The sequence below is a fragment of the Paralichthys olivaceus genome, chromosome 13 (genome assembly GCF_024713975.1).
Source record: "Paralichthys olivaceus isolate ysfri-2021 chromosome 13, ASM2471397v2, whole genome shotgun sequence".
NCBI classification, from domain to species: Eukaryota; Metazoa; Chordata; class Actinopteri; order Pleuronectiformes; family Paralichthyidae; genus Paralichthys; species Paralichthys olivaceus.
The window spans coordinates 951,376-975,229 of NC_091105.1; the positions used below are offsets into that span (position 1 = coordinate 951,376).

The following is a 23,854-nucleotide window of genomic DNA, read 5'->3' on the forward strand; positions in this document are numbered from 1 at the left end:
TGACAACACACAGAGAGAGGAAGTGAATGAAAACAGTGCAACTTTAAGCGATGCATTATTTATAATTCAAGATTTCTGACAGAATTAGTATTGATCAATGATACACTGGGTTACATTCTGATTTCAGCCCTTTTTTTTAAAAAGATGCTTTCAAAATTAATTAAAAACAAAAAACTGCCACCATCAATGAGAACATAAAAACGTTGAGCAGCAACAGCTCCCATATAAAAACCAAAGTGACAGAACAGTGACCTCTGTTTCAGCTGTCACAGGTTTCCTCCTCAGTAGAAATGCATATATCAGGTTTTCCTGTTTCTAAAACATCAGGATCTGCAGCTGGAATCAGTGACTATTTCAGTCCTGCAGATGTTTGCTGTGTTCACACTGAGCAGCGGCAGCTTCCATCCTTCACGAGGTGTTTACGTTCAAGCTCCGACGATTGGTCGATAAAGTGTTTCATTATTAAAACATTTTTTATCAGCAGCTCAACTTAATCACTCGCTTCTTTCAAATGAGTTCTAATCACTCGGATCTGTTCAAGTTCCTGATTTATTTGGTGTGAAGTAGTTATTTGATGATGTCACGACTGACAGCTGAGACTGATGTGTACAGGTGGGACCTTGATACCAAAGCTCCGCTCCACAATCACCCAGCACACTGTGACTCCAGATGACTTTTGGAACACCAGATGGCAGTGTTTCTTAGAGATTTTAAATTGTGGCATGCTGGTTGCTAGTGATCGACTGAGCACAGCGGAGACTTGATAAGTTCAAAAAAGTGAAAAAGTTTAAATACATCAACTGAAGGGAAACTTCAAACATTCTCCCTTCTTCTGATGTTTACTTCACCAGGTCTTGTTTTGTCGCTCAGTTTCTTTTTAGAATCCTTATAACAAAGAAAACCAAAATACACTCGACAGAAGTGAGCCATGTGTCAGAGGCTGCTCAGTGTGAACAAACAGCTGGATCGTTAAATACCAAACCGCAGCAGTGATTAACACTCTGTAATCTTTTAAACAGCAGCAGGAGCTGCGAGTAGACGAATGAAGCGTTCACATGCAACTTGAGCAACCAGGTTCCTCGGAATGAAATCAGGTTGTTCACATAACCCGCTTCCTGTAAATCCACATGAACACGCAGGTCTGTAACCAGGTTTCCTCTCTGTCGTCTTCTTTATGTTTGGAATCGTTACTCACTTATTTTTCTGTGTTGGAGCAGACTGAGTTTTTTCTCAAGGTGCAAAAAAGCAAATAATTAAGCAGAAACAAAAATTTGGAGCCAGAATCAATTTTCTTCCATTTTAAGCATGAAATAAGAGGCAGCCTGAGTGTGTCTCGTTTACCCAGCTGCTGTCACACTCATCCTGTCTGCAGCCTTCATTCTGTACACGTCTCTGTTAGAATCTGGAAACCACGTGCACACGAGGAGGAAACCTGGCTGTGAATCCAGTGATGTTACAGGAGAAAGTCGACCATAACCCGGTTACTAAAGTGCATGATAACGCTGAACCAGAAGCTGAAGTATCTTTGAGCATGACGAGGACCTCCCCAGGGAACAGGGAGGGGTTAAAATACAGATGTGCGAACATGTCACCAGTTTGTGCCGAGTTCAGGAATCACTGATCACTGCGTTTAGAAAGACGCTCATATGGAAAAAGACGAGGAGGAAGAACTGAAACAGCGTCATTTCAGAACTGATCATAGCTGTACAACAAAAACATAAGAACCCAAAACAAATATGTACAAATATACAAAAAAATAATCATCAGGATTAAAACAAAAGAAAATATCGATAAAAAAAAAAAGAAAAGAAAAAAGAGACGTCCGACAGTCACTGTGGATCTGAGTCCATGTGCCGACTTTAAGTGCAATCCACAGAAATACACTTTGTGCTTCTGGTTTGGACGGTGAAGTCGTCTCCTCGGCCACAGTGAGGAGGAAGAGCAGCTGGTTGGTTATCTTCATCACTGTTTTCATTTTCCAGGTGGTGTTATTGCAGCGACGTGAACATTAACATCCGCTTCAAATAAAAACTGAAAAAAACAGAAAATGATCCCTTCTTCTCCCTGTTCTGTCACTTTAAGAACCTCTGAAAAAATGCTGATTCATGCAGATGAAGCAGCCATAACTCAGCAAACTGTTCGTATTTAAGATGCACTGACGTGTTTCTTCGCTGTTTTATCTCAGGTAAAGATGCAGTAAAGGTTTCCATAGTTTCATGCTCATCTGAAGGGTTTTATTCCAAAAACTGACATTTATTCTGGTTCCTGCACAACTTCAGTTACTTCGAAACACACGTGTGGAAGAGCGGCTGTGACAGTCGAACCACTTGGACCCAAATCACACTCAGCACCTCACTCTCTCTGTGAAGTTGGAATTTTATTTTTGAAACTAATAAACAAATAAAACAACTTTTAAAAAATGTGTTAATGTATTATAAAGGAATTATAAATGAATTAAAAAGGTTTCTGCTGCCATAATAAGTATAGGTCATGTGTTTTTTTTGTGGGGTGTGAGATGAGTCACTTCTGCCTGCAGGTGTTTTACATGTTGCCTGTTTAAAAAGGAACAAAAACCCTTCAGAGTCCCCGCAGGGAAGAGAAACTCCAACTGAAACTGACCACATGAACATCTGTGAGAAAAGCAGAATCCTCTGCCGGCTGCAGTAGGTAGCTCACCAACATTTCCCAAAGCAAGGAGCCTTTCTCCCTGGTTCCGTGACTCATTACATGATCTAGGTCACGGACGCAGACGTCATATAATCAGTAGACGGCGCGTTTCCAATGGAAAGTTATGGTGCTGAAAAAAGAAGGAAGGAAGAAAGGACACGAGGAAAGAAAGAAGGAAGGAAGGAGAGAAAAGGGAGAAGAAAAAAGTTCCAGCAAGGTTTTACAACTCCCCAGATGGGAGGAGCCAAGTTCAGAGAGGGTGCGTTTGTTTTGCGACATGGCATTGCCCTCTGACCTCGGCAAAGGGAAGAGTCACCGACAGGAAGACTGATTTACTGCTGTTCCAGTAAATGCAAACAACCTCACCTGCTGAATCAGGACAAATTAGTGATGGCAAAAGAAAACACAGGGCGGCTCCTGTACTGAAGGATTATTGCATTTGGTTTCATTCTTTCACAGGAGTCGTCCACACAAACATCCCAACGGGAGAACTTTAAACACATTGCAGCCTCTGAACAGATCTTAAATCAAACGTCTTCTCTGACACCAGGGACTAAATGACCTGTAAGTTTACAGAGAGCCACATGTTCTTCTTCTGTTTCCTGATGTCACTGGTTTAAATTCGTTTCATAGTCATGTTGTCCACTAGACAAATTCTATCTGAACACATTTGGTGACATTTACTGCCTGTGGTGAAAACGCACAAGAGATGTTGTTTCTTTCATGCATGCGCTCCGTCACCATTTCTAACGTGCCCCTGGATCTGTCAGACTCATAATACGAGCAGGGATGTTCCTGTTGTTGACATACCAGCATCAAACTCTATTCACCTACACTCCATGTGTGAATTATAACAAGCTCAGAAATTACTGCAGTTTGTTCTACACCAGCTTCTTCAACCTCCATGTCTTTGATTTGCCGACCAGGGTCTGACCGGTCAGGTGGTCTGGAGTTGTTCTCGTTCAGTCCCCGATTCCCTTCGTTCATTTAATCAGATGCTGTTTTCAGACCTGCACTGAAGTACGAACATACTCCTGAAATTATCCAAAGGGTCTTTATGTGAGACCTGCTGCTTCTTCACATGAGAAAGATAAACTACACAAAATGACTGAATATAATTTTCATGTTGAGTTCATGTCTGAAAACAGCTTTACTGATTTTAAAAGTCATGAACCTGAAAGAAAATCTACATTCTCCTCGCTGTGCCCTCAAAAGAATGCATGGCAATTGCGTCTTTTCAACAATGCACAACCGGAACTAAAACTTGGTGATATCCCTGCTGTAAATGTTCAACTGCTCCCTGTTTGATGTGTTTCAGAGTCAAAGTCATCATGTCATCCCTGTTTTTGCAGCTCAACTTTTTTATAAGGCACCATGTGACCACACTCTAGAAGGTAGAGTTAGTTTTTGGGACAAACATACTGACTGTGAAGACAAGCTTCAGCTGATTTGTCAGAAGCAGCGAAATTACGTTGACAAGAAATGCTGAGTTCAAAGTAATGTCTTCATTTTGTTGTTTATAAAAACGGAGACAGATTTATAAAAGGGCAGAAAAACACCAAACTCTGTTAGAAAAAAGTTTGATGGAATACCTGAAAGACAGAGGAGATAAAGGTTAGAGCCCAAACATTTGCTTTTCCCTGCAGAAGTAACAACAGTCACCTTGTGTAGTTCATGGACAGAAAACAAAAGAATCCTCTAAAAGCTGAAATTAATTTAAGAAGAGGACAGAGGGAGTTGCTCATTAGCACCATTGTTCTGTAGTGATGAACTGCAGCCTAATTAACAGTCCAGTGCGACATTTTCCCTTCCTCCTCACAGTCCTGCTGGTCACCTGGTTAATTCCACATCTCACTGATTTATCACGACGCTCAGGAAAATATTCGTCCCTGCAGGAATTAGAGGGAAGAAAAATAAAACTGTAGGTTTTGCAGGAGCCTCCAAGTCCGACACAAATTTAATGAATTAATCCTCAGGGGTGGAGTTCATCTCACGGCGGAGCCTGACTCAGTGATCAGAGGAGAAAGAACTCAGGAGCAGAGTATTTCCTCCTCGTCAAGGGGACGGGACAGGCTGCGGGGAGGACGGTGCGTCCCTCAGTCACTGCTGTCGTCTTCATCCTCATCGTCCGACAGGTTGTTGAATTTTGACGCCCCGCGGCCGATGGAGTCTGACCGCGGCGCCAGGCTTCCCGACGTCAGCTGCACGTAGCAGTACTCGCAGACTCGAACAGGTTTGGACGACTGGCTGGGCAGGAGGTACTTCTTATCTGAGCACGGCCCACAGACCACAAAGCCACACTTCCTGCAGTGGTGGCGGCGGCTGACAGGTGTGAACTTCACCTTCTGGCAGCGCATGCACACCGTCGCCTCCGAGTCAGGCACCCAGACGGCAGCGTGCTCTCCAGTAGGTGACTTGCCGCTTTTCTGTAGCAAGTCTCCCACACATTTCCCTATGTGGTTCATCCACTCTGACTTCTCGGTGGCGGTGGCAGCATAGACAGCGAAGGACTTGGTGGGCGTCTTGATGAGCCAGCCGTTGCGCAGGTCGCCCTCGTCCGGCACTGTGTCGATAGTGACACTTTCCAGTGGGATGATGTGCTGCTTGTTGTACTTCTTCTTCTGGATAACAATGTTGCCGTAGACCAAGATGTCGTTGAAGAGGAAGAACTGCCGCGCCTTGGGCTTCTTGCGGCAGAGCTTAGTTAGGACGCCCTCGCCGATCAGAACGCGGCCAGGGATGGCCAGCGGCTGACCTGCAGCGCCAAAGCAGCCCTCCACCACCGCGATGCGCTTGGAATTGGCCTCGCTGTTCGCAAGCCGGTCCACCATCTTCACCTCACCTGAAGGATGAGAGAGACAGAAGGTGAAACATTTTCATCAGCAGCTCGGCTTCATCACTCGTTTCTTTCAAAGATTAAATACATTCATGCCCCTCTGACCGAAAACTGACATTCAGCCAATTTCTCATTGATCCAAAATGACAAGTTAACATAATTATTCTGTTCAATTTATTTGGTTCCAGAGTCAAACGCGATTGACTCATTGGACTGAAACAGAAGGTGATGAAGGAAACAAGACGCCTCGTGCTTGTAACACGACAACAACTTTTAAAGCCTTTTAAAACCCACATGTGATTTAGATCAGACATTCTACAACCAATGTGATCGGATTTCTGTATGAAGCCACCTCCCGCAGTTCAGACATACTCTGCTAAAGCAGATCCGGCGGCACTCAGCCAACATGTGACGTGGTCTTCAGATGTTTGACATGTTGATACCATTGACCTCTGTCAGCTGTGGCTTTGAAAATAACAGTAGAGAGAATTAATGTGTGATTTCAGTCTGAGAACAAATACAGAATAAACTGTGTTAACAAGCATATTCAATCTACAATCTCGTTGTGCTAGTGTACAAAGTACGACCGTGCAATGACAATAAAGTCTTTTGAATTTGAATATTCAGAGAGCTCATACCTCCACCAAGCCACAACAGTCCCCTTATGAAACCACATTCAGGCTCATTTGAAAACTCATCAACTCTGCACTCTAGAATTCAATTATGGGTCTGAGACACCGCCACTGCTGTGACCCAGATGAAGCAGGATAGAGCTCAGTGGCAGTGCCTTCATCACCACCACAATCCCTCCAGCTCTTCTTACAGCACAGTGGAGGAGGTCAGAGCACACTGATGCTATAGATGGGAGCGTGCTAATGGTCTCTGGTGAGAGATGCACACATGCATGATGATGATGTGCGATACATACACACATCAGGGCAAACACGTCAGATGAACCTTAGTTTGATCCTCTCTGACTTGTTCACTCTTGTACAGCTGTGATTACTAGTTCACAGCATTTTATATTTTATGTGATGCTGATATGTTGTTGCTGTGAGGAGGCGGAGTTAAGAGTCAAATCAACTTAATTCAACAAATGTAAATAGCATGTACATCTACTGCTGCTTCTTCAGATGCGAAAGGCAAACTCAACAAATCTAATTCTGATCTAATCATTTCAGCACCACAAAAAATAACTAAATCCACAAATGTGCAAAGTTTAACAGACTCTTCTTCCAGTAAATGAGTTACTGAGTCAATGTGGTGATTTAATTAATGAGATATGTTTGTGGGTGGGACTGCACTTGAACAATCCAGAGCAAAGCTAACTGTGGCACAAGCAAAACAAAGTGTAGGTGTAACAGTGCCTCTTTTCAAAAACCCCAGAGCTGGAAACAATGCTAATTAGTCAGGATGCCGCTGCAGCCTGGGCCTGGACTCCCTGGTGATCTGCACACTAATGACCCAGAGTGTGAGCAGCAGCAGAGTGCCCCGGAGATGACAGCAAAGGGGGGGGGGCTGCCAGGTCAACCCCGTTAGCCAGGGCTCGCTGCCCACCGCCGAGGCAAACAGGCAACCAGCTCAGATCAGCAGAGAGATGAGGGCACGAAGAGCAGAGGCTCCACAGAGAAAGAGAGAGGGAGCGGTGTAAACACAGGCTGGAGGCTCCAACCCAGTAATCAAAACGAGACGGGGGGGGGGGGCAGACAGAAGAGAGCAGAGAAAACACAGCAACAAAACAGAATGAGCTTTCCTTCATCAACAACAAAACAGACGACAGAGGACAAATAAACATACAACATTGTTACGCCCTTTGATACAAATTCTAATTTGCAAATATAAATAAAATTTGATTGATTGATGATATTTATGAGATTGGAGAGGCTCTGACACAACCGGTAGCATTTATTTTGTAACCCCGCACACTTCCTCTTTAACAGCTCTGACAGGCCTTGAATTTGAAACGGCTCAGTGATTGTCAGAAGAGGCAAACTACACTGATGCTTCTCCACACTTTTTACCACTTGGCCTTTTTCACAGTCACACACAACTTTCTTTGGACTGTAACTGTGCATGTGTGTATTTTTTAAATATGATATATACAGTATATATATATATATATATATATATATAATGCTTTTGCCAAAAGGGTTGTGGGGTTTTCAAGTCCTGCACATGACCTGCAGTTAAACCTCCAGTATCACAACAATGAGAAGCCTTGAGAGGGAAGGGAAGCAATGAGTCATACGCTTCAGGGAGAGAGTGACAATGACAAAGACAGGGAGTGAAGAGAGACAGAGTGTTTCTGTGGGCTGTAAACAGCCGCCACAAACACAAGGACATCCATTTATCCTTAGGATAAATATGAGGGCACACACTGTCACAGATGAGGCAGTGTCCAGGGGCGGATATCATGGAGGCATCCAGAGAATAGAGAGGGTTCTCCCCTCTCATTTTTCATTTGGTCTAAAACTGTCCAATCAACAATTTTCTTAATGATAGATGCAACATTTAGCATTTAAGATTTGAAACATTGAACCCCCCTCTCATTTGCCTCCCAGTGATTTTGTCTTACACACACTCACACACACTTAAAAATGAATTCAGTAAGTCTTAATAAAGATCAGCTCTCCATGAGTAACTAGAATAAAAAATAATGATTAATGATCTTCAGCTCCCATATACATTTTGCCATAAGTTATTATAGGAATTCATTTTAGTTTATTCTGGAATTTATTCAAGACAGAACTTTATTTTTGTTAAAAATGTATTTATTATATTAAAGGGGGAAAACTGGAGCACCCAGAAAAAAACCCCATCTCAATACACTTTGTCTGGGCTAAATTAAGATTAAGATTTCTCTTGTCCTCTTGCCCAGGAGGTGAACTGGCACCTCTCCAACTTCCGTCCATGCTGGACTTGAAGCGGCCACCCTCCGGTTCCCAAGCCAAGTCTCTATGGACTAAGCTACTACCTGCCCATAAATTGACCAGCGGTTGATTACACTATGCCCTCCCAATAGAGTTTTATCAGTACTGAAATCAGAAAGACAGATATCATGACGAGGGTTTGTGTCTGTGGAGGTGAAGGGGCGGAGAGAGCACCTTTACCTGCACCACAGAGGATCAGTCAGCACAGGTGAAAGCTGTTAGCTGATTGATCCTCAGACTTTAAAAGGCATTAGCAGAGCTGCCTCAGGACACACACTGGGAGAGAGACTTGGTGAACCGAAGGTCCAGCAGAAAGTGCTGGACCAATTAAGTTCCATGTTCTGTATGTTCTGTTGGGATTAAATAAAGAGATGTTGCTGAACAAGCAATGGTTGGACTGGTTTGTCTCCGGCTGTCGTGTTGGGAACCCCGTGGCATGGCCTACTGCCACACTGGCGCCCGAACAGGGACCTCACACAGCCAGAGACACGGACTGGGGAAAGACGACGGAGATCCAGAGGCAGACGGGGGAGATCCTGAGGCAGACCGAGGAGATCCTGAGGCAGATGGAGAGGATGAGGCTTGGGCGTCTCACCTGCGGCACCGAGCTAGAGAGGGCGGGGAGTGCTAGTCCCCGATCGGCGGTGAAGCCGATGGGTCCGGCTCCAGGGTCAGTGGGGAAGCTGACGCCTCCGGTTCCAGTGCCGAGGTCGGCGGTGAAGCCGACACCTCCCGGGCCGACTCCTCTTCCTGCTCCCGTGTCAGCGGAGAAGCTGACGCCTCCGGGTCCTGCTCCTCTTCCTGCGCCCCGGTCAGCGGGGAAGCTGACGCCTCCGGTTCCAGCGCTGAGGTCGGCGGAGAAGCTGACGCCTCCGGTCCCGGGGCCGAGGTCGGCGGGGAAGCCGACACCTCCGGGTCCTGCTCCTCTCCCTGCGCCCCGGTCAGCGGAGAAGCTGACGCCTCCGGTCCCGGTGCCGAGGTCGGCGGGGAAGCCGACACCTCCGGGTCCTGCTCCTCTTCCTGCGCCCCGGTCAGTGGAGAAGCTGACGCCTCCGGTCCCGAGGTCGGCGGGGAAGCCGACACCTCCGGGTCCTGCTCCTCTTCCTGCTCCCGTGTCAGCGGAGAAGCTGACGCCTCCGGGTCCTGCTCCTCTTCCTGCGCCCCGGTCAGCGGGGAAGCTGACGCCTCCGGTTCCAGCGCTGAGGTCGGCGGGGAAGCCGAGACCTCCGGTTCCGGTGCCTAGGTCGGCGGTGAAGCCGACACCTCCCGGGCCGACTCCTCTTCCTGCTCCCGTGTCAGCGGAGAAGCTGACGCCACCGGTCCCGGGGCCGAGGTCGGCGGGGAAGCCGACACCTCCGGGTCCTGCTCCTCTTCCTGCGCCCCGGTCAGTGGAGAAGCTGACGCCTCCGGTCCCGAGGTCGGCGGGGAAGCCGACACCTCCGGGTCCTGCTCCTCTTCCTGCTCCCGTGTCAGCGGAGAAGCTGACGCCTCCGGGTCCTGCTCCTCTCCCTGCGCCCCGGTCAGCGGAGAAGCTGACGCCTCCGGTCCCGGTGCCGAGCAGAAAGTGCTGGACCAATTAAGTTCCATGTTCTGTATGTTCTGTTGGGATTAAATAAAGAGATGTTGCTGAACAAGCAATGGTTGGACTGGTTTGTCTCGGGCTGTCGTGTTGGGAACCCTGTGGCATGGTCTACTGCCACACTGGCGCCCGAACAGGGACCTCACACAGCCAGAGACAGGGACTGGGGAAAGACAGCGGAGATCCAGAGGCAGACGGGGGAGATCCTGAGGCAGACGGAGAGGATGAGGCTTGGGCGTCTCACCTGCGGCACCGAGCTAGAGAGGGCGGGGAGCGCTGGTCCCCGATCGGCGGTGAAGCCGATGGGTCCGGCTCCAGGGTCAGCGGGGAAGCTGACGCCTCCGGTTCCAGTGTCGAGGTCGGCGGTGAAGCCGACTCCTCTTCCTGCTCCCGTGTCAGCGGAGAAGCTGACGCCTCTGGTCCCGGGGCCGAGGTGGGCGGGGAAGCCGACACCTCCGGGTCCTGCTCCTCTTCCTGCGCCCCGGTCAGCGGGGAAGGTGACGCCTCCGGTTCCAGCGCTGAGGTCGGCGGGGAAGCCGAGACCTTCGGTTCCGGTGCCTAGGTCGGCGGTGAAGCCGACTCCTCTTCCTGCTCCCGTGTCAGCGGAGAAGCTGACGCCTCCGGTCCCGGGGCCGAGGTCGGCGGGGAAGCCGACACCTCCGGGTCCTGCTCCTCTTCCTGCGCCCCGGTCAGCGGAGAAGCTGACGCCTCCGGTCCCGGTGCCGAGGTCGGCGGGGAAGCCGACGCCTGCCGACTCTGCTTCAAGCGGTGGGTCTCCCGGATGGCGGCGCACTACTGTTCCGGGGTCCAAGGTGCCCGTGCGGCGGCTCCCACCTTCCAGGCCGCCAGAGAGACGCCGCGTCCCGCGACGCCCACCTGCTCGACCCCCGGAGCGCCTCAGTCGGTGGGCTAGGTTCCTCCCCTGGCCGGATGGAAGGGGGGGAGTAGTTCAGGCCGGATAGCTCCCGGACCTGAAATCTGACGGTGGGGGTGAACTGGCACCTCTCCAACTTCCGTCGATGCTGGACTTGAAGTGGCCACCCTCCGGTTCCCAAGCCAAGTCTCTATGGACTAAGCTACTACCTGCCCATAAATTGATCAGCGGTTGATTACACTATGCCCTCCCAATAGAGTTTTATCAGTACTGAAATCAGAAAGACAGATATCATGACGAGGGTTTGTGTCCAACTGCAGAAACCCCTGAACCAGTCTCTCTCCACGATCTCTGCGTGCTGCCCCTCCACAATCTCCAAGTCCTGCCCCTCCACGCTCTCAGAGTGCTGTCCCTCCATGCTCTCTGAGTGCTGCCCCTCCATGATATCTGCGTGCAGCCCCTCCACAATCTCTGCGTGCAGCCCCTCCGCAATCTCTGCGTGCATCCCCTCCGCAATCTCTGCGTGCAGCCCCTCTGCAATCTCTGTGTGCAGCCCTTCCGCAATCTCTGTGTTACGCTTTATGATGTGTACTGCTGAATTTTCTCGCAGTGCTGCTGAATTTTCTCGCAGTGCTGCTGAATTTTCTCGCAGTGCTGCTGAATGTTCTCGCAGTGTTGCGGCATGTTCTATGCGTATCTTCAAGTTCTCCATAGGTTCCATTCTTCTTTGCACGGCCCAAAACTACTGAACTACTTCTTCAACGACCCAAATCAGAATCTGTTTTTCTTCAGGTAGTTTTGATCAAAGTTTGAAAAGGAGGAAGAGTTAAGCACTTTCATAGAGAAACTTCAAAGGCTTTAAACAAAAGACATCTTTCATTGAAAACAGATTTCCTTTGATCTCACATGTAAAGTCTGTCATGGAATGCCTTTGATGGCAGTTGTGGCTCAGGGGTTAGAGTGGACAGGACCAAAGGTTCAAAGGTTCAAAGGTTTCATTGTCATCTGCACAACAAATACAGCGTACGTGTTTGCAATGAAAATCTTAAATCTCAGGCACCTCAAGCAACTCTACATTCAAGTGTCATAAAATAAAATAGATAAGAGTAACTAAAAATACAATAACATACACTAGTGCAAATGTCAGTACTAGTGCAAAAAAAAGTTAAGTAAGGATTGTAAGGTGCAAAAAAATAAAATAAACATAAACATTATAATAAAATAATAAAACATTTTAAGGTGCTAAATGAGATATGTACATGTCAGACTTAATTTAGCAGCAGTTATGGGGAGGAACGGACAGATAAGAATTATTGCACTCTTTATATTTTTATATTGATAGGAAATATAATGAATAGAAACGCAGTGACAGAATGACCAACCAACAAAATGGCGGTTCAACCCAAGTCTCCCTCACTCCACATGTGGAAGTGTCCATGGGATAGAAACTGAATCCCAAATTGCACCTGGCAGCTTTGCCAGCAGTGAACTAGTGATGTATGATAGAGAAAGTGCTGCACAGTAGATAAGAGATGTCTCTTTTGTAAGATTCGTTGTGATTCGGCCGTGAACGTCTATGCCTTGATGCCGCGACAGAACGCTGCGAATCAGGAGCCCACTGCTGAAAAAATCCCTGCGTCGCTGCTTCAGGATCATGACCAGGCGTGGATATCCTGGGGGTGACAGGGGGGGCTGTCACTCCCACCATGAATTATTCTCTGGAAAAAACAGTGAAAACTTTTGAAAATTGTCCTCAATAAAACATTTTATTTTTTTATCCATTAATCTAACGATTCTTTTTTTTGACGCACATTACGCAAATTACATATTTACGTAATCGATGAAATTGATGCATCACCCTAGCCCTACACCTGATCAAGTACATTTATGTATAAAACACTATACATTGACCTACGCGACAGAGGACAGTTCTTAGTAACAAATATCAACCTTCAGCCTCAAGCTGAGATGAGCTTGAGGCTGTCCTGAAAATGCTACCCTACTGCGATGTGTCAACAACATTCTGTCAATCCACACACAGGATTACGCAACCAAAGTGTGAGCATGCACACAGATAAAGGGATAAGAGGTTAATCTGTTGTGAGAGAAGATGGCATGAAAGCCGAGCCAATGCTCCTGCTCGTAAATTAACTTGAAATAGGATTTCTTTTTTTTAAACAGATTATTGTGCTTTCACACAGCATTTAACTGAGACTGTGGCAACTCACTTCTGGACGGACGAGGAGACCTGGTTCATTCATAACCAAGTACAAGAGATAAATATGTTTAACACTGTGACGTGTAGGTCAACCAAAAGTGGCCCTACAACCACTTGTTGAAAGGGCTACAGCGCCACATAGTGTAGCAGAGTCAGCCATGCACCGGCCATTTATTCAATTCTCTGAACGGCATATATACTCAGACTAGTGACAGCAGTCTGTTCAGTGACAAAATTGGTATATGGCTTAATCGTATCAAGCTATCCCATGTATACATACTGATTGAGATATCAGCTGTAGCTTACTAAACCTAACACGCCTAGTTTTTCACAAGCAGCTTGATCTAACTACTGGGGGTCCTGCCTCAAATTGTTGATTTTATAAACTTTCATTGAATAAAAGTTTAACTGGGAGAATGTGACTCCTGAAACAGACATGAGGTGATATGCTAGGGAAAACAATCGATCACTCATGAGCATTCTAACCAGCCAACACACAAGTTTAATTTTTTACATCTTTCATAAATTTTCTCTAATCTACCTACTAATTCCACAAACGTCTGTCTGTCTGTGAAAAGCATATCTCTCCAACCGTTCATCTTATCAACTTCACACTTGGTGTGTGTATTGTTAAGGGCCAAGGGAAGTGCAGTGTCAAAGTTGGTGCAATGTGATAAATTCAATAAAAATGGAATAAACTGGCGACCAGCAGTCTGTGGCAGTCAGTGGGGGGCACAAACCGTGGATCAAAATAGGCAGCAGATCATTTTGATGATTTGCTTATTTCTATTTCACCAAATCAGACTGGTTTTGTGTTTAAACAAATACATGTGATTGTCACAGTGGAATTTATACATCATGTCGTGCCTCCTGCTGCTCCACCCAGGCTCCATCCCTTGTCTGAATGTTCCAGAAACGAAAGACAAACTCTGTGTCCATGTCCGCAAACAGCATCAGACACTCCACTGGTATGCAGGCACAGAGAAATCACATCACAACAGCCTCTAATCACATAAACACTCGACTTGTCTCAGGGGACAAGACAAAGCACGTAGAGCAGACTAAAACCCACAGTGATCTGAGGGCAGATCCGGGGTTATAATCGGAGCAATAACAGACCAAACCATAGAAAATGACAGATACACTGAGACATCAGTTTGTGTAAATCACTCCACACGTTTCCTACTCCGCAACATCAGCTTTGAGTGTGCAACATACAGCAGGCAGCAAACAGGGAGTAATTACCACACAAACCATATCTCTAAAAGGGAAAATACCCAAAACAAGCATATGTTCCAAGACAACGCAATAAAAATATTGCACACATGGTTGAGCAATATTTTATTCAGAGGAGAAACAAGTCACTAGTTATATGAGCAAACTAAGATTTTAAACCTTCCATTTTTGGCTCTAACAGCATTACAGAATAGCAACTGACCTAAACAGTCATTTCCAGCAGTTGTTCCGCCCTGACCTCAGCTTTCTTTAAATGCTGACCAGTGCAGTGATTAAACGTTTCCAACCAAACGCTTTCCCTTTTAACATCAGCAGAAATATGACCTCCAGTACACACAAGAACCTTTCAAAATAAAGTTTGTTAAATTTTGTTAAAATTGACTAATCCTTCAACTAAAACTTCAAACACAATCTATATCCAACAAACAATAATGCCAATAAAGTGAGAATACACACTAGCTCTACTCTGAAGTATAGATAAACACTCTCTTTATAGGACTATACTTAACTACAGAGCTACAATTGATGATTCATTCACTGCTTCATTCATTCATTTACTTTTAGCATGAGTGTCAGGGACAGAAGAAAGTTCAGAGACTCTGAGGTGACATCTTATCTTGTCAAATGTCTTGCCTGACCAACCTAAAAATGTACACTGACACAAACAGAAAAGAGCAACATCCTCCAACTGAAACTAAAACCAGAGAATGTTTAATTATCATAGAAAGATTAACTATTTTATATATATATATATAAAACTGATCCATTTCTACTTCTTGATTTCCCGCCATCCTGAAACTTTTCGGGCCAATCACAAACCACTCATCTAAAATTGGGCGGGTTTGATAAAATGACTGACAGATGAGAACCAAATGGGAGTGGCCTGTGTAATTCACATGATAAAAATCCTCCTGTTTTTCGACAGAAATGTGCAAACAAAAAAATGTCAGCTGCAGCTGTTCTGAAGGCGGTGACAACATGAATGCTCTATGGGGATTAAACCATTACAACCATTTTTGTGTGTTGCTGAGATTTTTGTGTTGTGTCTGTGAAAGCTGCAACCTCTGCAGGAACTCATTCAGTCCTGAAGTCACTGCAGTTTTCACCGTGGACAGGTTTAATCAGTTACTCAAACAGGTTCAAACAAATATCTCGTAACTGATTCATCAAGTGCGCGCTCAAACACGCTGATGACTCCCAAGAAGAACGACTGGGTGAAATCCATCAGATGCAGAAACAGAAGCAGCTTCACAGGGATCTTTCCCGTCTTCTAATATTAGCAGACACACGTTAACTTGAGTTTCACCCAGAGTTTCACATACTTTGGCAACCAAACCACATACACTGTCTGGCCATCTGCCTGAAGTTGGTGACGCTGGTAATAATTAATTTAAAAAAAAAAACTATACAACTATCTCAAGATTTAAAAGAGCCATACACGTAGAAGATGCAGAAAAAGACGTAAACTTAGACGGAGATTCGCAAGCTTTTAATGATAAGGGTCAATAAGCTTCAAAATCCCGTGATTTCGGTAACAGAATGTATACGTCACATCCTGTCTCCATTATGCTCTTTCCAGGTCCCAAAGCTCTACAGGGAAAAGGTAACGATGGGTACCTGAGTTGGGTAAATGTCTACAGTACCCAACAGTAAAATTCTGTGTAAAAAAACTAATCATATATATCAAAACTTCATCCTTCACTGCCACACAAAGGTAGGCTAGCTGGAAGGTAACATGAGCGTTGTGTTGTGTTAAAAACGAGACTAGCAGGATGGCATTCCTGAGGAATTTGCTCTGAACAGACAGCCATCTGTTTCCCTCATTCTGCTGAACTCAACCTTTGAGCCTTTCCACTGCAAATAAACACGACAGGTAGCAGAGAGATATGAAGCAAAGCTTCGACTTTCTGCATTTTCCATGCAAACACTGTTTATCAAAGATGTTTATGAATAAACCAGGAAAACAAAATCACTTCAGGTCAATACCTCATGTATTGATGGGACCTCAATACTGTGAAAACAATCCTGCATCTGTTAGGACAAAAATTTCAGTTTCACCTTTTTGGTTCAAGCACGTGATCATCATATCCTGATTTCAGTATCCTGGACAAACCCTTATCTTGGCTTTACAGGTTGAAGTACTCCATTAAGTAACCAAGACACTGGTGCACGTAAATCTTATCCCAGTTTCTGACCACTGCCGTCTACCTGTGCAGGTGTGGCCTCAACCAAGTGGTGCTAGTACTGTTGTTTCCTCCTGTCTCGTGTGATACACAGTCAGTAAAAGGACGAGAAAGAAATATTCCCTCCATTCGGTTTCACTGAACTCCATCATGACGACCCACCAGTCACAGCTGCGGATCATCATCCACAGCTCCCTGGTTTTGTGCGTTGATAGTGTCAGCACAACGCCTACCAAAGCAGAGGACATGTTAAATATGTGTTGTTGTTCTCAACACAGTTGATAAGTTTGCATTTAATAGAGAGAAACCTGCTGTAAGCCAAAGCAGCCTCACTTTCAATAGCAACCATACAGGAATCAAAACTGCCGGTGGGTTATGTTTTAGTAACGTTAAACACCAGGTGCCAACGCAAACAGCACAGTTATTAGTAATCAGGATACTTGTATTTATCATGAATACATGGATATGAATAACCAGATTTCTCAACGTTTCACCATATCCTGAATATGATCAACACCAGAATAAGCTTCACAAACGGAAACTAGACCACATGTAAATTGATTCATGTTTCAGTGAGAGATTCACTGCTCAGGCTACAAGAGAAACAGAGAAGTGAAACTGGAACACCTTAAAATATGTGTTGATGGCTGTAATAACTTCAGAGATGCTGGAATCTTCTGCAAAATCTTTCCAGTTGATTGGCCAACGTTTGGTTCTGGTTTGTCATTGGACAAAACCAGACCTTTTCTTTCAAGTTTGACTTTCATCATCTGAAATGTGAAAACATCACAGTTCAACACAGTCAGAGAAAATAGAAGCTGACGTGTTGGCCACAGCTCAGCAGAGTCTCTCCTGCTGGGCTGCTGCTGATAGCGCCACCTGACGGCATCTCAGATTATTGAAGCGGCCAATGGGATCGGGCTGTGCTGCCCTGCCTTGCAAGCCTGAATTTTTGTCCACACAATTTTTTGAATCAATCATCTCCATTTAATACTGTTGGGCTGAGCTGAATTATGGGTACTGTAGGCAAAAGACGTTGATGGGTAAAAAATAATGTGTAGAATTGATAAACAAAAAGACCATAATATTGCTGCATCAACTTTGATCTTGTAGTTTTTTTTAATTGTAAGTAGTTTTAAATTGGAGAACAACTCCTTCAAGTTAAGCTGCAGGGTTGTGGTCTTCCTGTCTTCCAGAACTATTTAAAATGAATACCATGTATTTTCATCTGCTCCCTTGCATCTGTTGTTACCTGTTCTAAAGCAGCTAACTTCCTGTGCACATTTATTGAGTCTCTGCTCTCGACAACTGAGCCTTTGTCCAGAGGCGAGGGCGAGTTGTTTTGTCCAGACTACATTAAGTCATTTTTCAAGCAAACATGCCAAATATATTTTGAATATATATCACATTTTTTGGGGGTTACTGGGCTCCCCATGGGCTCTAGAAAAAGTATGATGCACATGCTCCACCGTTTTTTAAAACAAATCCATTAAACAAGAAAATGATTATATATTTGTAATGTATATACTATACTGCGTCAACTCTACTGCATTACATGAAGCACTCCCTCGTCGCTATGGCAACAATGAACCAACCTGCTCTTGTCTGCATGTAATCTGCATCCATTTATAAACAGAGACACACTGGATTATATGCTAAGTGTTGGATTACACAGGAAGCCAGGAGAGACACTCTGAGCTCACTGAGTGAAAGCACATGTGGGTGATAACCTGTCAGGTACTTACTGTAACTCAGCCTCGCCCTAGTCAGGTCCAGCAGAACTAGTTCGACAATGCTAGGAGCAGAGAGGTCTCCGCCCACTCACACTCCCACAGTCAAAGAAGCTGATATATCATAATGAACAGCTCATCACCTGTGTGGAGAATAATTCCTCAGAGCTTCCCTGTTGGTTCTTCATCAAGGAACAGCCGCTGTGCACACAACACTTTTGAAACCCGTCTCTCTGTCTTAGGTTAAAAACAGCACATGGTGTAAAGCAGAGTCTGGTATCCTCCGTGTTTCATAAGTGGGTGTGCACAGGCTTGCAACTGACGGTTGTTTTTTTAATCGATTTTCAATTATTTTGATAAATAATTTAGTCTATATAACATCTAACAGGAGGAGATGAGACGCACCCATGTCACAGTTGCCTGAAGTCATAACTGATGAATATAACTGAAGTTCTATAAAGGAATTCTGAGTAGTTTTCCGGGTTGGACATAACGATCAATACATCCTTGAATTATATTTGGGTGGATTTACTTTTCGATATCGATACACACACTCGACCAAGTCCTACTCAGCCATCATCATGATGTCTCTGTCTGTTTTAAATCATCAAATAACTAATTAAAACTAAACAGATCAGAGAGATGAACATTTGAGCAAACATCAGTGTAGAAAGAACTACATAAAATGACAGAATTGATTGAATTGTTTGATTTGATTCAATGTATTCTTGGCTTATTTTTTTGTTTGCTCCTTCTCCCTCCCACTAACATGGAGGAGGCAGGGGTTTATGACCTGTCTGTTTTTCAAAGTGTACATTTAACAGTCTTGACAACTAACAAAATCTTCAGATTAATCAAAAATGACAATAATAATTGATTACAGCTCTGAAAGACAGAAAACTAGAAGTGACAGTGTGTTGTTTAAGATTCACAGCAACAAGCAGTTTGTAAGTAGGTCTACAAACAATTATTTTCTTACACTAAGCCGCATGCTACCGAGTGTAAATGGATAATCAGCTTCATCCCACCCGCAGCAGACATGTGAACGAGACCTCCACCTTAACACCGTCCTCTCATAGGAGAAGTCAAGTAAAAACAAAAGAGGATTTAGTGCAGAGTAAATCCCGACTACAGACCAGACTCAAGCACAAACTTCTCTTTTTCTTCTGTGGACGAAAAGGTGTCAGTATAGCTGATGTGAGACAGACGGACTAACTTTAAACTTTATGCTACAGGTGGAAAGTTCTCATGGTTTAAGGTCCAGTGTGTAAGATTCAGGTGAAAGAATCTATTGGCAGAAATGTGACAGAAAAGAATCCTTGTGATGTTTTCACTTGTGTTTCATCCAAATTGTACTCATGGTTGTAGGATGAGCCCTTTATATTTAAATACTTTAAATTTAAATACTTTACATTGACGGCGGAAGTGGGTCCTCTCTCGGGGGCCGCCGTGTTTTTTTTTACAGTGGCCCAGACTGGACAAACTAAACTGTTTGAGTTTTTATCACAGCTGAAGTTGACCACAGGTCGGAAGAGGTGAGGGGCGTTCCACTGCAACATGACTCTTCACCACTAGATGTCACTAAACTCTACACCCTGCACCTTTAAACGACACATCAACTTGTACAAACTGTGCCACACTTGATAAATGGTGCGTTTCCAGTCTTCCACGACGGACACGTCACAGACAGTTCCACACTACGACCTTTCTCATCCTCCTCACATCGTTTCCTGACTCCCAGTACTTCTGGGTCAGTTGGTGGCGTTAGCCTGTTAGCACGGATGTTAGCTTCCAAAACACCGCTCGTCAATCGATACTGGACCTCGAAGTAAACTGTGCTCGCTTCTTCTCGTCGCCACAGACGGTCCCCGGCCCCGGCCCCGGCTCGCCCCCGGCCCCGGCTCACACTTCACGGGCGGCGGGAAGAGGAAGTTGTTCACGGCGCTAAGTTTGAGCAGCTAGCGCCTGTTAGCATGAATGGGAAAAGTCGGACGGAGCCGGAGGTGGTGACAGAGGGAGAAGTTTGAAGCGATGGAAAAACACGACGTACCGGACAGAGAGTTCCACACAGAGCTGAGCTGGGTCCGCACAGGGTCCGAGGAGCGGCGGCTCCTTGCTCACCGAGTGTCCGCTGACACACACCGACACTCTCCGACTCTCAGTCCGCCTCGGTGCGCCTCGGTCCCGCTGCTCCGGACTCTCACAACAACATGGCAGCGGAGCGCCGCGCTGCCTTCAGGAACACTGCACCGTGGGAAAACACAGCACTCACCACTCAACGCAGCTGGACAGACTCTGCTCATCTGAGTCAGACAGTAGATACTGAACACAGAGGAGTCAAACACAGAGGAGTCAAACACGGAGGAGTCAAACACGGAGGAGTCAAACACGGAGGAGTCAAACACGGAGGAGTCAAACACGGAGGAGTCAAACACGGAGGAGTCAAACACGGAGGAGTCAAACACGGAGGAGTCAAACACAGAGGAGTCAAACACAGAGGAGTCAAACACAGAGGAGTCAAACACAGAGGAGTCAAACTCAATGTGGAGTTAAACACGGAGGAGTCAAACACAGAGGAGTCAAACACAGAGGAGTCAAACACAGAGGAGTCAAACACAGAGGAGTCAAACACAGAGGAGTCAAACACAGAGGAGTCAAACACAGAGGAGTCAAACTCAATGTGCAGCCCTCAATGTGCAGCCCTCACTACTGACATGTGACGAGTGTGCAGCCACCTGTCCATGTTAGTCTCTATGTAATGTTTGTGTGTGTGGACTTCAACAAGTCCTTTTATTCTGATTTTAAAAAGTGGGACAACAGATGAAAGTTAGCCTGTGGAGCTAACTCTGGCTCATTTACAGTCATTCTGCTTTTGATTAATGAACATCGTCCCTGTTGAATAAACAAATACATGAAACATGACATGTACACACACATGAATATGTATGTGTATGTAATGTGTGTGTGTACATGTCATGTATATGTAATGTGTGTGTACAGTACATTAACACAGCCCCCTGTCAAAAAATAAAACTGAATGTAAACAGGAATAAAACTGTAGGTTTGTGTGAGTGAAGGTAAGGTGGAGATTTCTGAGTCACAGTTGCAGATCCTGAAGTCCAGTCAGCTCTGATCTGAAATCCTTTTGCTTTGCGGAGACAAGTTAGTACAGCAACGTTCAACAACAAGTCAAAACAAAGTTCTGTACGTGATTCATGAAAACACACTCTGAGAGAGACAGAATAAAAGAGATGCTGGATATATAAAAAACACACTTGGTGAAGAAGTGCAGAAAGATATAAATGAATAGTCCCAGGTGTCATTTAAAAGAATAATTAATGTGGGAGTTGTTCCAGAAATGTAGTGAATCAAAAAACTACAATCACCGCCCTGTGGTTTTATGCTTCCATCGACCAGAGTAGTTTTGTATTTCATACATTTTTAACCAGACTCACTTTCAGCTCTGGAATATAATCAGTTCATCTTTGAGTCCAAGTGTCAACTGGTCAAAATGTGCAGAAATTCTCTGAAGGCAGACTTGAGATATCGTGTTCAAGAGGACAAAGACATATTATGTGAGGTCACTGTGACTTTGAATTATTAATCTGTGAGTCTAAAATTTGTGACAAATCTGATCAGCTTCCCTCGGGGCGTTGCTACGACCACAAAAAGCACTCAGGTCGTCATGGTGATCCTGCAGATGTTTTGTAAAGATTTGTAAAGTCAAAGCGATCTTGACCTGTGACCTTTGACCACCAAATTCGAATCAGTTCTTTCATGAGTCCAAGTGAATGTTTGTACCAAATTTGAAGAAATTCCCTTGAGGCGTTATTGAGATGTCTTGTTTACAAGGATGGGACGGAGACGGACAGACGGATGGACGGACAACCTGAAGATGCCTCTGGCCGTTGGGTGTCACCAGTGTGGACGCCTGAAAACACCGAACTTTCCCACATTCAGTCCTGAGTTTGTTATAATGTGAGTTTGGCCGAAGCCAGCGTGTCTCAGACGACGTTAGAGGAGCGTTGACAGTAAGAGGATCAGGAAACTTCCTGGATCCATCTATGGAGGAACACAGGAGCTTACTGAGTCATCAGTGAGACGCTGGAGACCAGATTAGCAACACTAATCACCTCTGTCAGGACAACACGTCTCAACATGGCTGCTCTGTTTCCACTGACTTTATAGACTCAGTGACATATTTCAAGTTAAGTCAGATTTTCTTCTCAGATGCTGAAATGACGACATCTTTAATTTAAGTGAAGCTGTTGAGTGAAAAAGATGTTAAACAAAAACTAGAAGGACACTCTGAACATTTCTCTGTCAGGTTGTCAGGTCGGAGATCGGAGCTGACTCTGCAGACCCATAATGCATCAGTGCAGCTGTCACTCCTCTCTGTTTGACTGACAGGCCAAAGGCCATGTGTGCGGCTGCATTTCTGTTTGTTGTTCACTTCACTATGTGCTCCCTCGGAGTAGAGCAGCATGGGGGGATAATTCTCTTCAACATCAAATCAACAGAACTCATCCACAGAACCTGAAGACCTGGACTCATCCACAGAACCTGGAGACCTGGACTCATCCACAGAACCTGGAGACCTGGACTCATCCACAGAACCTGGAGACCTGGACTCATCCACAGTCACCCACAAGTGTGGGATTGTTTGGATTACTGTTCTCCTCTCATGTAATAAAAACACCTTCACACTCCATCAGAGCTCCTCTGGTAACTTCACGATTCTGATGTTGCTTGGAATGTTTGTGTCCACATACTTTTGGCAACATCTTATCTTTTCATGTTTGACTTCTCTTGATCATCGTGTCTCCGTCTAAACCTCTGTTATATAAATTCAAACTGCAGCTGTCGAGGCCTCGTCTCGTCTTGTTTTTAAAGCTGCAGCTGAGGAAACCCCTCCCACAAACCTCCTCCCTCCTCCACTCGGCCCCTCCCCGTGCTCGCTCGGACACGCAAGTCCAAACTGAGATGACATCACCACAAACTCAAACGTGACTCAGAGCCGCACTCGGCACGCAGCCGGCCCGAGCCAGCGGACCGTGAAGCTCAGCTCCCATCTGTCGCCTGAAATCCACGGCATCAGCCCCCAGCCCAACTTCATCGGGCCAGCAGGGGGTGGGGGGAGGAGGAAGTTATGAGGGGGAGGGGGAGCGGCCTACAGTGCTTGTCTTTCCCCACAGAAAAGCGAGCACGTCACAGTCAGAGCGAATTAATCCAACACTCGTTGGTGGCGTGCTGGCTGTCGTCTGCAGCCGCTGGATCGGGGCCTTTGCTTCGCTGGCTGCTGTGTCACCCCCCCCCCCCCCTCCACAGTAATGATCTCCATCTCTCTGTGCATCGTATAACTCCGCCTCAAGCTTCCTCTCCTCAGTTGCCGCTCTGTGCAGTTATTTCGAGTCGTTTGACGACGACACGCAGAGATGCAGCTCGTTCAGACTCATCGGTCTCAGGCAATCGTCCTTTCATCCCAAGGAAGGCTCCAACGGGCGGATCCCTCTCATGCCGACCTGTCCCAGAATTCAATGGGCTGACTTTACACTCAGGTGTGCTGAGGAGCGACTCCGCTGCTTCGCGGCTTAGTCGTAA

At 45.6% G+C, this 23,854-nt stretch overlaps 1 protein-coding gene across 1 annotated transcript; it reads right to left on the bottom strand.

The window, feature by feature from the left end:
- Nucleotides 1-42: 42 nt before the first annotated feature.
- On the bottom strand, nt 43-20,610 carry plekhf2 (pleckstrin homology domain containing, family F (with FYVE domain) member 2). The gene is made up of 2 exons (XM_020109836.2): nt 20,304-20,610; nt 43-5,509 (listed from the first exon to the last, which is right to left on the bottom strand). The coding sequence occupies exon 2, from the start codon at nt 5,496-5,498 to the stop codon at nt 4,764-4,766; it is 735 nt and encodes a 244-aa protein (XP_019965395.1). The 5' UTR covers nt 5,499-5,509; nt 20,304-20,610; the 3' UTR covers nt 43-4,763.
- Nucleotides 20,611-23,854: the final 3,244 nt, after the last annotated feature.